The 15,835-nt window shown below is 36.9% G+C and overlaps 1 protein-coding gene across 1 annotated transcript in view; it reads left to right on the forward strand.

The window, feature by feature from the left end:
- The first annotated feature begins 3,180 nt into the window (after positions 1-3,180).
- Positions 3,181-15,835, forward strand: part of LOC121420018 (zonadhesin-like) — a 30,595-nt gene continuing 17,940 nt past the window's right edge. The window contains exons 1-5 of the mRNA XM_041614541.1: positions 3,181-3,467; positions 6,668-6,699; positions 11,309-11,518; positions 12,985-13,113; positions 15,276-15,434. Coding sequence (XP_041470475.1) covers positions 3,415-3,467; positions 6,668-6,699; positions 11,309-11,518; positions 12,985-13,113; positions 15,276-15,434 — 583 coding nt within the window. The 5' untranslated portion in view covers positions 3,181-3,414. The remainder of the gene's footprint in view (positions 3,468-6,667; positions 6,700-11,308; positions 11,519-12,984; positions 13,114-15,275; positions 15,435-15,835) is intronic.

Below are 15,835 nucleotides of genomic sequence, written 5' to 3' on the forward strand. Positions count from 1 at the left end.
ATTTATAAGGAACAAGGGAAAACAAATCGGATGTCAGAGATTTTGGCATTTTTATCGTTTTTCGTCATAGACAATCCCTATAACATGGAATGGAATGATTATAACTGAATCAAAACAAGGACAGAAGGGTGAAAGATGTGAAAATGATGACAATTAGATATTTAGAGAAATATCTACTTCATGGCCTTTCAGATTCAGAACTCCCGAAAATGATCTGATTTAGATTTGTATTATCCTCGTCAATATCGTTTGACTCACCCAAACAAAAAGTGTAGAGATATTTTGGCGAAACATTGTAGCGACACGGGCATGCTTACACACGCACTGTCACTGTCCGTCATTTTAAACTTAGAGGTCTATACACACCACCCAGTCTAAATTCGAACCCCAAAGCAATCGGACTCGTCGAATGCAAACTGGAGATCATCGTTTTCCACTTTCAATTTTCACAATTAAAATGATGGTACAGTTAGCATACAAATTTTAAGAACATGAATAAAGATCAACATAGGCAGTACAACAAGATGAACTTGTATTATAACCCAGCCTTGTTTATCCTCTACTTGAAAGAATATGTAAAAAATATACACATTTAACAAGGATTTACATATAGTTTTTACAAGAAAGATATGATGACTTGTATATTATATATATTTTGAACTTCAACAAGAACGATATGATTTGTATATTATATTTAGATATATATTGTTTTTTTGCATTAATATGACTTATTTATTGAAGGAAACCTTCGATCACAAGCTTTGCTTTCCAGAAGGTTCCTATTTCATTTCAAAATGTTATATTATATTTTGCTTTACTTTGTAACTTTGTTAAAATTTTGGAATGAATAAATTCGTTATCAATCAATCAAAACTAAAGAGAGAGGGTCAGAAATCAGGGGAGCTGTTTCATGAACGTAACATCATTGTCCGACAAGACGTTGTCAGATCTGACAACCAGTTTCATTATTTCAATTCAGCTGAGAAGCTATGGTAACTATCGGATAAAATGGGACTTTTATAAAGCGTCCAACAAGTCCTTTTATGAAGCACTCCCTTAATGGGAACTTTACGTTTTTTTTTACACACCTATTAAAAAAAGTGGGGACTGGAGCCCCATACCACACCTCCCGCGGCTCCGGACTCATTCTAGGCCCACTGTATACAAAAATATCAAAATTTCCCAATGAGTAGGCCGACAGCAGTTTCCTTATTCATTGATGAATGAAAAATCTGGTAAACAGCCTTAGGTAACCATTCAGGATTATAATTGTTTTTAAGTCTTATTTATTTTGAAAATGTGTATTCATGGCCGTTGGCCTACGTAAGAGGGGGGGGGGGGGGCAAGGAGCAGTTGTCCCTTTCAAATTCAGTACTGAAAGTTTTCACAAAACTCACCAAAAATGTGTACGTAATCCTTCGGGAATATCACTTTAGAAAACGCAATAGCGCCCCGGATGACAAGCTGAGTCACTTCTTCCCTCGCTTTCACGTTTCTTCGATTTTTTTTTATCATGCGTCTTAAAAAAAATTTCTGCGTACAGGCCATGTTGTTTTATATCAGTGTGAAATAATCTATAGTTTTGGACCAATAAAAACATCTTTATAGCAGATGATGTTTCTTTTCAGGGGTAAAGAGTTTGGCTGGCGAGTGAGAGTCAAATTATTTTATTAAAACCTATCGATGAGAGACAAAGGCAATTGTAAGTTAGATCAAAGATTGTTTCCTAGCTGAACAGCCGATCGTATATAAGCCTACAATAATTATTCTCTAATTTAAAATGTTTTTATAGTTATTTAGATGTGTGCCCTGCAAAAATAGACCTGAATTATTGATTATATGAATAATTCGCTTTTATACCCTCTCCACAATATTTTCATACCCCATCCCCCCCCTGGTCAGTCAAATTTATTGCTGTACACACCCGTGACCAAAAAATTTCCAAACTTCCCCTGAATGAGTTTTTTTCTGTGTACAAAATAACCCCCTAAACAAGTTTTTCCTGGGCTTTTTTTTTTTTTTTTTTTTTTTTTACAAATTTTGGCCCCTAAACAAGTTGCCGCCAAAATATGACCTCGTTGAAAAAGCTTGGGGAAAAACATACTCTAAACACGTTTGGCTAGTCTAAAAAAAAGAAAAATTAGGGGAAAAAACATACCCTAAATACGTTTGACCCCGCGACTGACCATTGACCGCTCTTTCCAAATTACCCTTTTTCTTGAAAATTGGTGTTTTTGATACAAAAAAAAAAAACACTGTAAACCTAGTTGAAAAAACCCTAAAAATTACGAATTTCTCAGATATTTAAGAATTCAAAAGCCGACTTAAAAAAGACACGGCATGTGTCGTTAGGAGGATGAAACTGAAGGGGGAGAAGGCATGGCCTGCCCGCCCTGAACCCTTGCGCTCAGGGAGCTGCACCATCTTGACAAGGAATAGACCAGTCCGGAGTTACCTCATGGGCAACTTTGGTAAAATGATCTGTCATGATTATGATAGGCATATTTCAAAGCAAAATATTACGTAAGCATGCCTTACATAGCAGTGTAAGGTTGAGAATTGATAGGTTTGGAGTGGAAAATAAAGTTCTAAGTCAGCAAACTCAATTATCAAACTGAAGGGGAAATAGTGAAACTAAGACGCAAATAAATAGAACTGTAACCGAAGAAGTCTGGTAGTGCACTGTCTAATATCTGGGCTGCTTTGCCTCAGCTAAAATCAAATCATTCTATAATTTACATAAATATTTAAATTAAAAATAACAACCAATCAAACTAAAGAAAATGGAAGGATCGAACTAAAATGTAAGAACCCAATTCATGAGATAAACTAATAAGGAATGAGATGAGATGACAAAGATGTCTGGTGATTATGTAATAATGGAAGTAGAAACTAAGGAGTCAGGTGAGGGATGGAATGAGTGGAACACCTGAAGAGAGAATAGAGAAGGAATGAAGATGACAAAAGAGAATCAGGGAAAGGCATTCAGAGAAGAATGAATGAATGACAACTGAATATCATTAAACTCACATAACCTAAGTTCACACTGCAAGGGCAGTGCTGAAAAGAAATGCAGATGAACATAAGTCTAGACAGAACAGAAATGTACAACAGCTGAAAAATAAAGGAAATAAACAAAATAGCAAAATGACAAAATAACCATCCTACAGCAGGATGCAGAATTGCATAGACCAGGCGACTAATATAGCACACAATGAACGCTCTACATGAAGGTAAATATTTAGAATGTTGTACGCCGTTGGAGGTTTTTGTCACTTGTGTCATCTGGCAAGCAATCGTTAAGTTTCATCACTAGCTAGCAACAGGCAACGGAATTCAAACGAAGACGGGTTGATTTATTTTCGACGGGAAAAGCAATTTCGAAGTTTGAGAAAACGGGAAAAGTTTGAAGCCATGGCGGGCAACCTCCATCTATTTTTCTTATCTCTAATCTTGGGAAATAAAGGGTGAGATTTTCTATCCACAATTTTGGTAACCTTGAAATTGAAAATGTTTTAGCTTACTACTTTCGCTATCTTCGAATTATATTTTGTATAATATTTTGGTGATGCCAGCTTTAATTTTTTCAAGTACCTAATCTTAGGAATAATTTACCGTATTCTCTAAAAACATGCCAAACCCTCAATTCATTCAAGCGTTATTGCAAATTACATCTTTTAAGTTTGTATTCTAAATTTGCTTACAAGAATAATTACCCTATATTTTCATTTATGTTATCTGTTTTTTGAAATATTCATTCTTTTTTTTGTCTTAGATTTTGGGTCAACGTTCAATAAGGCTACCTGCTCTTTTTTGTTGGCCTCTCATTCTCATAAATATGTTTTTTGTATGATGTGACAATGATTTACTTATGTATTTTATGTATACTTTTGATGGTGTTTTTTAATTGAGAATGTAAATTATTGTACTATTGTATTGTATTGAAATTGTTGTACCTATATCTTTAGAGCATTATATTGATGCCGACACAGTAATGGTTCCTTTCGCCCCCCTCCTCAATCTTTCATTTTGCTGGATATAGATCACAATTAGTTTCGATCAGTTCTTGTTTTCTTCCTATAATGTTCATTGGTTTAAATTGTATATTTTTATAGACATCTTTAACTCGTTGCACGCTGAAATAATTTTTGGGAATAATGAAAATTCTTTCCATGTTATTTTCTTTCATTCAAGATATCCATATTGCACCATTGATACTTATTATTATTATTGCATAGATGTTATCCAAGAACTACAGTGCGTATCAAAAAAGTTAACACTTAAAAAAAAATCCCGTAAAATTATATATTGGTGATATCCTGAAGATTCTTCCACATTTTAACGTTGGTACAGATCCATTTAAGCAAATGACGACATAACTGTCGACAAATATTTCCGCTTGAGTGAGCACCACTTATGAAAAGTTAGTGAAAAATGATTTGCGTAGAAATTTGAAATAGTTATGCGAATAAAAGTAGACCTTAATCATGAAGAACATATGAAATTTAGCTAGTAAAATTGATTTAAAGATATTTTTACCTTTTTTAACTTCTTTCCTTGACCAAAACACTTCGAAGAGTGCATTGCGCCCCACCCTACTCTCCCACAAACCGAGGCCCTCATGACGATATTCGCTTTACACTGAGCTGTGATTTACATGAAATGGGTTAGGCTTGATTTTCATTTTGTTAATCATTTGAAGCTTGGGAAAAGTGTGGAGAACAAGTATTAAATGAAAATGAAATGTAAACCCACTTTGAATGTCAAAAACCTAGTGAAAAAATGCTGGAGATGTCTGATATAAACGTTTTTTCAGATTCAGCTATGTCCTCAGATCCAGCTGACACAAGAAGGGTAAATGATGTGCTTACTTTGTGTTGAAATTTCAAAATGGGCGGCATAATTGTTACAAAAGCTTGAATGTATCCGTTTTATTTCAATTGACTAAAAGTGCAAGGGAAATGTATGAGAAATGTTTCGCAAGGTAAGTTTGATTTCGCCCTTTCCCCTTGACAAAGCGTGAAAACGAGCATTTCTGCGCAATCAGATTTCTGCGAGCTTTACAAAAATGGACAGTGCTCACTCAAGTGCAACATTCTGTCAAAACTTTGACTTTCATTGGGTAGATGAGACCCAAACCCAAAATTATATGTAAAAAATTACCCATATGTTGCATACTTTTTAATTCCCAGGGCTTTTTCAAAGTGTAAACTTTTTTTTGATACGCAATATATATTTGCCTTTTATTAGCTTATCTTAATTGAAGGAAGGGGAGAAAACTAATTATTATGATTGTTGAATTTAAACTGTACGAATGTGCAAAATTGCAACAACAGCACGCAAAGGGTAAAAAAATGTAACTTTTGTCCTAGGCGTGAAAAACGGTTAGATCCAGAATTGGGCACATGCGATTGTTTTCGTTCAAAATTTCTTACAAGCTAGAAATGAAATTAATGTCTCATGCCAATTAAAGGAAGACAAATCAGCGTTCTTTTGACAAAGCTACTTATACATTACTTTAAAGTGATTGTTTAACATTGGTTTGACTTTTAAAAAATCTGAGCTAGAAGGTCACACTTGTCACCTGTGTCTAGGATATGTTACAAAAATGAAGCCCAGAAAAAATTGCGTTCGAAAATAATTATTTAGTGCTTCAAAAATTGAAATATAAAGTGACCGGAAACACCATCTTAATTTCATCCCATACACTTATGTGTACTATTTAGGCGTCTATAAGACGCCTATTTACAAAATCGGGGTTATCCTTGTAGTTTTAGCTTTTCATTCTCAATAATGGTTGTTTTCAGGGTTTATTAGTTCTAATACATGCACTGGTACACATGTTTCATCTTGGTTTGAGAATTTTTTAAATCGGCTGCTCACAAAGTTAAACAATACCTTTAATCAAACGATGCTATAAACTAATATACGTATGACATGTATGAGTATCAAAATGAATAAGAAACGGAGAACTGTGAGACATCGGGAAAGCATTTGATGAAGGACGCGTCTGACGTTATACAAGTAATTGTCATGCAAATATAGTACTTCTCAGCATATCAAATCAAAGAAATTGTCAAACCTGGAAAGTTTTCGAAAAAAAATATAATGAAACACTCGCCAAAGAGGGCGTTTCATGAACATTTTCTTGTCTGACATGTTTTCGGCTCTTATAAATTTCCTCGGATGTAATTGGTTAATGAGAAGCACGATTAGAGTGGTAACTGTCCACTGTAAAAAAAAAGAAAAACTTGGGTTAAGTTTTTACTACTTCGAGGGTAATTATGTGTCCAAATAATTTTGGACAGTATTTTACCCCATGCGGGAAGCATTATTATCCAATAAGGTTAGAAAATAAGCAGCAATTACTTTAGAATGTGCAAAATTTTCATTACACTGGATGAATTAAAAAGGCAAAAAGAAATGCCCAATTTTGGCTGGACACCTAATTACCCTCATGGAGCACTTTTACCCAATATTTTTTAGAGTATCGGATAAAACATCCGACATCATTGTCTATCCCTTGTGAAAACGGTCCCCATAAAATTGTGTTCCATAAACTTGTGTGAAAAGTCAAGAATACTTTTAGCAAAAAGTCAGGAACAATTTTAGCAAAATATTGTCTATCATATCTGCGTAATTTTCTACTTTACTACATTCATTACAGTTTTCTAGTTGTAGCACAAGGAACAGCTAATGGTAAGTAATTAACTCGTTAAAATATATTGAAATTTAATCATTTTAATGTATGTATGACCACACAAACTTGAGATACTACACTCTAAATGCAAAAAAGCTAATCAGGTCCCCGTCCCGGGGCCCCGTCTTACAAAGAGTTACGATTAATCCGATTAATCGCAAGTATAGACGGCCAGCATCAACAGGTATTATTCATATTTGTTCAAAATATTTTCTAACTACTAGTATGATGTATATTCAGCATTCATTGTTTTCTGGAAAATTCACTGTGCTTCTTTTTGTTTAAAAAGGACATTGTGTGAATTTCCTATTGAAAAAAATGATGTCACTGATGGATTTCCATAGAGTTACGATTAATCGAATCAATCGTAACTCTTTTGGGGTCACGGGGCCCTGGTCCCCAATCACACTCCTCTCAGAGTGACACGAGGGACCAGCCGTTTTGGGGGTGGGATTTACATCTTTTGAGAGTGGATTTGCCTCTTTTTGGAGTAAAAGTGTCTAAAAACATATACTCTTCTCTCCAGAAGAAGCTATAATGCACCCTCGAAAGATGAGAATCCTACTAAAAAATGACTGGTCCCTCGTCCTACTCTGAGGGGAGTGTGATTAATTAGGACCAGGGGTCCGTTGCAGAAAGAGTTGCGTGTTACCTGTTTAAAAGCAAACCAAAAATCAATCGGAAGTAACAAATGCGCGCTGATGATTGGTTGAAAATCAAGTTGCGCCTGATTTTTAGGGTTGCGATTGGTTGCAACTCTTTCTGCAACGGGCCCCAGATTAGCTCTGTTGCATTTAGAGCGCAAGTTAAACATGTTACATCCAATTTAAATGACGGTTTCAGTGATATACTTGATTGACTTTTATTCAAATTAACTTTACGTTGTGGTTTATCCACGGTGACCAGACGTCCCGTATTTCCCGGGATTGTCCCGTATTTTGCTCCTTCGTCCCGGCGTCCCGACAAACCCTTCCCGGGACGCCTATTTGTCCCGTATTTCAGAATATTGAACAAATGTAGTTAATACATTTAAAAGTGAAGAATTTTCATTAAATAACCAACAGATGACGGAGCAGAAACAACAATTGAATAGATAACTGTAAAGTTTTGCAAGTTCTGCGGTGATTTTCTAAAACAATTTACTTTTAAATTTTTTTTAAATACATTAAAAAATAACACCAAATAACATAGTGATTTTGTTAGATGATTGGATTTTTTTTGTTTGCTTGAAGTTTGAACTTTTGTCCTCTTTCTTTCTTTTCTACCCTATCCTTCCTGCTTGTCCTTTTTTGTTCCATCTATCTTTATTTCCTATCTTTCTTTCCTGAACATTTTTTTCTCTATTTCTTTTCTCTGACTTTCCTTCTTTATCAAAATTCCTTTTTTTATTTCCTTCATTCTTTCTTTCCTTCAAATTTCATTGGCTTCCTTCTCTCTTCCTCTCCTGTTTCTTTTCGTTCTTTCTCTCCTTCCATTATTTTCTCTTCCATTATTTTAAGTTTTCGTTCTCTCCTCCCTTCATTCTCCCCTCCCTCTTTCTTCCTTACTTTATTTCATTTTTTCCTTTTAATTATTTTCCCTCTTTCTTTCTTTCTTTCCTTCTTTCTTTCTTTCTTTCCTTACTTCCTTCCTTCCTTCCTCCCTCCCTCCCTCTCTCCCTGTTTTTCTTTCTCTCAAAGAATGAAGGATACATATTTCTTTCCTTCATTCTTTCCTCCTCATTTTTCTTACTTTCAAATTTTCCCTTTGATTCTCTTTATTTTTTCTTTCACATATTTATCCATCTTCCATTCCATTCTTTTTCTTTCTTTCTATATTCATTTCAAAGAATGACGGAAACTTTTTTTATCTCTATTCTTTCTTTCATCTTTCTTTTATTTTAACTTTCTGTTATTAAAAAAAAATCTTCATTTTCTGTCCTTCTCAATTCATCTCTTTTCTTTCTCTCCTTCATTCTTTTATTCACCCTCCCTTCCAATTCTTTATATTTTTCACAAGTCTAACACTGTGTGTGGGCTTCAATTTTGTATATTGTCCTGTATTTCATTTTGTGAAATCTGGTCACCCTGGGTTTATCGTACCATTATTGGTCGAAACTCAAACTGAAACGATTGGCTAACGTGATTGGAACCAGCCAACATTGATGATTTCGATAAGATTGCCCGATTTCCTGATGGTCTAAACGAGCAAAAATTCGTGTTTCGTGATGGAAAAAAACATTCAACTACTATACTCTCACTACCATCATCATCATTACCATCCCTAAATCCTCAATGTCCTCCCTTTAATTTGCCCTCGTCACTTTCTCTACCATCGATCAGCATCATCATATAGAGTAACGAAGCGATGGCGTCAGTTGCCATGGTGTCATGGCGGCTTGGTTCTAACCAAAATGAACCCGGGGGCCGTTGCATAAAGCTGTTCGTAAGTTAGGATCGACTGGGAATCCTTTCTTACCCGCTGAACTATCGCAATTTATTTTGCCATTTACCACAAGAAAGGATCACCAGTCGTTCTTGAAGTCAATTTTAACTTACGAAGAGCTTTATGTAACGGCGCCCTGTTACGACTCTCAGAATGATGGTAACAACCAGTGACAAAACACATCACCATTGTTTGCAAATACAAATGTGTATAGACGATCGTGCAGCTGCGACTCAGGTTAGAACCAGCCGGGTAGTTGTCATGACATCGTGACGTCACACTTTGGTACTCTATTGTCATTAAAATCTTCATAATTGAGTAGTGTTCGCACCACGGCGCACAACGAATTCAAGAACATAGAGAATATATTATAAATACCATCATGACAAAGCGCAGCCGAGAGGTCTTTGTCGTAAACTGGTAAATCAAAATAGCAGTTTCGTCCGGGACTTTGGACAAACGACACATTTCCATTTTTTTTCTTTCGTCAGGTCCGACACTTAAAGGTCAAGTCCACCTCAGAAAAATGTTTATTGAAATGAATAGAGAAAAAATCAAACTAGCATAACACTGAAAATTTCATCAAAATCGGATGTAAAATAAGAAAGTTACGACATTTCAAAGTTTCGCTTATTTTTTTAAAACAAAATAGTGATTTTAACGAGCCAGTTACATCCAAATGAGAGAGTCGATGATGTCACTCACTCACTATTTCTTTCGTTTTTTATTGTTTGAATTATACAATTTTTCAATTTTTACGAATTTGATGATTAGGACCTCCTTGCGTGAAGCACACAATGTTAAAATTAATGGAATTCCACGTGTTCAGGGAGGAATGAAACAATGACGAGATAATCAAAATAGTTCATATTTCATATAATAAAATACAAAGGAAATAATGAGTGATGTCATCAGTTCCCTCATTTGCATACCGACCGAGATGTGCAAATAACTGTTTTGTGAAATGAAGCTAAATTTTAAAATGTCATAACTTTCCTATATTACATCCGATTTTGATGAAATGTTCAGAGTTATGCTTGTTGAAATTTTCTCTTTTTATTCAAATCAAGTTTTTGTTGGGGTGGACTTGTCCTTTAAGACGAAACGGTTGTTCCGGTTCGCCAATATGGGGCAAAGACCGACTCCCAGCTGTTCACTGTCTTTTGACGGGCACTTTCAATTCATTTATAGTCTTAGAATTCGTTCTGGGTGGCGATGCGAAAGCTCACTATTTCTATGTTTCTGTACTCTGTTTATGGTAACTCCCCTAGGAACTAGATGTCCAGGACAGCATTTTGCTGGTTAAACGCAAAAGCCAACATTGATGATTTTGATAAGCTTGCCTGATTTCCTGGTCTAAATGAACAAAATTTCGTATTTCGCGATGGAATAAACATTCAATAACTATACTTTCACTACCATTACAACATGATCAAATTATCATCATCAGTTACTATCATCCCCTTAATTTGCCATCTGCATTTTCATTACCATCGATCAACATCGTCATAGAGTACCGAAGTGATGACGTCAGTTGCCATGGTGTCATGGCGGCCTAGTTCTAAACAAAATGAACCCACCGAATGAAAGCGTGTTTCTAATAGGAGAAAATGGCTGCTATTGGAACTTGATCGCTTGCCACCTATTTTTTTCAGACGATCCAAAGTCATTTGCAAATACAAATGTGTACAGACGATCGTCAGCTGCGACTCTGTTTGGAACCAGCCCACCATGACACCATGGCAACAGTTCGTAGGTCACACTTCGGTACTCTACTGTAGACAACATATATTACATACATACCGAGAGTTTTTTTTACCTGACTGCTAAGAGAGCACGAATGCCTGTGAGCAAGCAACCAGGGGACCAACGGCTTAAGGTCCTCTCCGAGGGACCTGGTAATGAGGATAAATGCCTTACCAAAAGGCACTAGCGCACCACTTGGGAATCAAACCCAGGTCAACGGAATCCAAAACCCCCGCTCCACCGACTGAGCTATCGCACCTCCTTACTCTCGGCGCCCTTTTTTTTTATCGAAGTGAAGACAATGGCAGAGTGGGGGTTCGAACTCAAAACCTTGCGATTTTAAGTCCAACGCTCTAAGGTAGAGCCTCTAACCACTCGACCACACGACCCATGATGTGGCCCATACTAACCGCATCTCTGTGCATGATATCCGAACAGCTTTGCCTCAATGCAACGGTTTCGGTAACCAGTTGATCGTCCCACTGCAAACAACAAACCTAATGGAGTGTGTGTGGCAGGTGACCGCCCCTCCAGGGCAACACGTCAACCTGAATGTCGTCTTCATGCAGACAGATGAACACGAAGAGATCGCCGTCTACGACCACGGGACGTCGACCGATGACCAGTACCTTGTGTCTATTATTCAAGGTGAGTTTTGGGTTCGGACTGTGTGTGGTTTATCGTTGGCCGTCTGTTGCGATTAAAAGTTGTATTCTTAAAAGCATGCCCTTTTAGCTAATTACTACTCATACAGAAAATGAAATTAGCCCATGATTAAATTTTGGATACAGAAAGTAAATTATTTTATAAAGGAACCCACTTGTTATGCTTCTTGATTAATAATTACTACCGTATGAATGTATTGAGTATAGGACCTACTGAATTAGCATGTTGTCATTCAAGTGGGCATATATATTACAAGACTACCCGCCTTTTCACACGGTAAAAAAAAGTAATTTGAGTGATGATTTCCAGTGAAAAATAAGACTAATCATGATTTTTTAGCATGTGTGAAACCAGACTAGAATCGCGAACACTAGTCACAATCACGAATTCAAATTCTAGTCTTGGAGGTGTATTCCAGTTAAGTTTAACTCAAATTGCGGAACGAATTTTCTGTGTGAAAGGTCCGATGATTCTAAAGGCGAATTGCAAATATCATTACAATGATGATTCAAGATTCACGTGTGAAAAAGCTCTTAATTGCTAAGAATGTTGCATTATGGGTGAGGATCCTGGCAGGTTTTGAGTTGTTGAGGACTTTAAAGGTTCGTATCTGCTTTAAAACAATGATCGTCATATTGATTTTTCTACATAGGTGACCTGCCATCCCCTAACCATAGAGCTATCTATGCCCTAACCAAAAATACATCACAAGGGCTCCGTAACGCAAAGATTAGCGATCAATCGCTAAATGAACTGACCAATCAATATTAATGTTACACGCACATTAGGTTTGAAATACTGACCAGGGACCAATCAGCGCGGTTCTTTCATATTTGCGATTCATCGCAAACCTTTGTGTTACGGAGCCCTGGGAAGGTTTTCTATACTCTAATTAGCCAAAGTAACAATTTTGGTCTTCAAAAAGTCAAAAAATGGAAAATATTTTGTCATATCTACAATAGTAATCAGGTAATGATTCTTCATACTGTCCAAATATGAAGTTGTGAAGTTAAATGAAAGAAAAGAGTTTCTTTGCCACATTTTTCTTTTTGCGGACTGCTTTAGAAGTTTCACTGAGATTTGTGGAAATTCCATCGTGGAAATTCAGTGCCTGAGTAGACTCTAAACTTCAAACCTTGTGTTCTTATTTTTTGAAGCCGTCGATTACCATTTTTTCTGCATTTTCAAAAAAGAACTTGCGAGGGTTATTTTCTGTTCATCACATTTGACAAGTTATATTTCATTTGAAAGCTTAGCATGTGCTATTTCAATCTCATTGAAAATCTTACAATTTATTTTGGGTGACTAATTGTTGGTTGTGGGATGTATGGTCTTAATAAAGTATGCTTACGTCACCATTGTATACCATCAAATGGGCGGGAAATGAAAAATGGCAATGAATTGACTGACGAAGTAGATAATTATCTGCAATTTTCTTTCATACAAAGGGATCCTATTAAGGACCTCGTCAGGGAACATTATATCGTCGGGAGCAGGGTTGACGGTGCGATACACTGCCGACCAAGAAAGTCTAAATCCAGGAATTCGCTTCTTCGCCCATTTCTCGTTCGTATCAGGTAGGCTATAAACCAGTATATCATTTCCCAGTGACACCAGCGAAACGACTCAAAAGCGCCCGATGGCATGCCACTGATAATAGCGCGATTTGATTGGTCTGGAGTCGCGGTTTCGTTGTTGAGGCGGCAGCTTCATGTCGAGGATTCGCGGCTGATCTTATGTCAGTGAGTCCAAACTTCGCGTGTGTCCATACTTCGCGGACGGTCATTATCTCAAAAACTTGTCAATATCCTTAAAATCTTACATCATCAACGTGGCAAGTGACCTCAAATTAGACTTTGACGTAGGTTCCTTTATGATGAGCTCAGTATTCATGAAAATATTGACAATAGATCCGCAAATTTGTCACCGTTAGCGCCCGTACCGAAACAAATCTGAACTTGTCAACAAGGCATCACGATGTTATCATCTTGCAAGAAGATAATTATCATAAAAATTGTGAGTTCGATGTGATCATGATTGATTCTGTAGCATTTTGTCCTCAATCTGATATAAACATCTCACCTTTTTAGCTTGAGTTTTTATTCAAATCTACGTTTAGAAAACATCTATCATGCTTCTGAATATTTTATTTATATCGCCTGCTGTAAATTACTGCTTCATTCATACCTACTCGAACTTTGATTAAAAGGCTTCATGACGTTAACTACAAACAACTTTCTGAAGAGTATCTTCATTTATCTTTCCCTTCTAAAATACGATAGGTCTATAGTCCCGTACATAATAACGCTAATTTTCTTCTGGGTATCCCTCGATTCACTCTGGATCATAATCCCTGGGAGGGGAGGGGGGGCACTTACATTGACGAGTTGATACCATGCGCGACCAACAAAGAAATAACACGTAAAAAGGATGTCCTTTCACGAGGGGACGTTACGTACGTAACGTGATAAGGGTGTCAAAAACACAAAAATAATGAAAAAAGGTATCTTTCGCTAGGAAAATTACGTGTTTAGGGTCGAAATTGCGGGGATGATAAAACAAAATTAAAATGTTTTATAAAGGATGTCCTTTTTGCCCCAACACTTCGTGTTTAGAGTCCGATTTGCGCGAGGTGTAGAAGGTGGGGTCGTACTAAACCAATAAGGTAAAGCAGACGACCGAAGGACCCGTAACAATAAAACATTCCTGTACTTGTTTAGTGGTTTTAGTGGTTCATTTTAGGGAATATTTGCCTAGAGTATCGTTTTGTTTCCAATACCAGTTAAAGGTAGGGTTTCACACGCCAATACTTGTTAAGGGGTGTATTTTCAGAATATGGATATTACGTGTTTAGGGTGCTTTTCGAGACCCCATGGTCGTGCATGGTATCCACTCGTGAATGGAAGTGGCCCCCGGGATCATAATCAACAGACAAGGAGCAGTCGCCATGCAGGGTCTCGACAAGAGACACATGTGACAATAAGAAAAGGGATTGATCCAAAGAAAACAAAGAAAATCGCATTTCTTAAATCTTTAATAATATGGTATATCAGATATAAACTTAATGCTAACAATATAAAAAAAATAAATAGAAATCATAAGGACAATTTAGCAATTGATTCTTGGAACTCTTGTTGGAATGCTCCCCAGGGAGTGGAGAAGGTGCATACATTGTATGTGGGCATGCAAGTATCCGATGACCGGGGTAATAATTTGTCTGTAAGGCGCTTAGAGACGTCGTTTCGACGTATTAAGCGCTATATAAATGCGGAATATTAATCACTTTCCACTTCGGAAATGGTAACTTACATTGAAAACACTTTGAACGGACCTGTGCATTTTAGTGATGTCCATATTGATTGGACCTCTATGTTACAAGGGGACCCTGCAAGGGCACGGGGTCGCGGAACAGGGTTTTTTGTGGGGAGGAGAATGGGGGGGTGCAGTGCTCTGGGAACGATTTCGTAATGGGGTTGCCGATGTTACCTGATGTAACCCTAACCCAGCCCCCCCCCCCACTTTTCAGGGCTATGGGAGGTGACCTGAAAACGCTGTGGGGGAGGAAATGACTGAGCAAAAAATCACAATCAGTCAGATGCTCATTTGTTAAATAATTTTTCTTTTTTTAATTTTTTTTTTTATAGAAACGTTTAAAGGTGGGGACTGAAGCCCCGACCCGTTTCTTAGGTTCATGCCTTGGTTATATGAATAAGCCTTTATTTACTTTCATTGCATATAGATATCTCGGGAAACGAACTTGGTTGCGGAGGGCGTATCGAAATTGATGGAAACACCGTACTCGAGGCCCCTTACAACAACCATATAAGGCCTTTCATAGGAGGAGGATACATGTCTTGCGTGTGGACTGTAGTGGCACAAGCTAACCGCAGGGTCCGAGGTATCATCTAGGAGAAAATGTTCAAGTTTTTCTTTGTGTGTTAAGAGTCTATGATGATTGCTTAAGTCGGTGGATGCATGTAGGATAGGGCAAGAAGGAAAAAAGATACATTGTATATTTTATTTCATTCATGCTTAATAAGCCTTTTCTTAAACATGACGTTATTTTTAGAAAAAGTGTTCCGAATGCGTTATGCCTTAATGAATTTAAAAGAATAAGACTGTGTTTATCGTTTAAATAATAGAAATGGGCTAGTATTTTGATAATGAACGGAATTATTCAAGAAAAACGTTTGGGATAATGTAAGAGGACCCTCAACATACTCACTAAAAGCAAAAGCGAATCTAGTCCCTCAATAATCACACTCCTTGGAGTGATACTAGGGATCAATTCCTTTGGAT

Source organism: Lytechinus variegatus, chromosome 8, assembly GCF_018143015.1.
Source record: "Lytechinus variegatus isolate NC3 chromosome 8, Lvar_3.0, whole genome shotgun sequence".
In the NCBI taxonomy this organism is placed as follows: Eukaryota; Metazoa; Echinodermata; class Echinoidea; order Temnopleuroida; family Toxopneustidae; genus Lytechinus; species Lytechinus variegatus.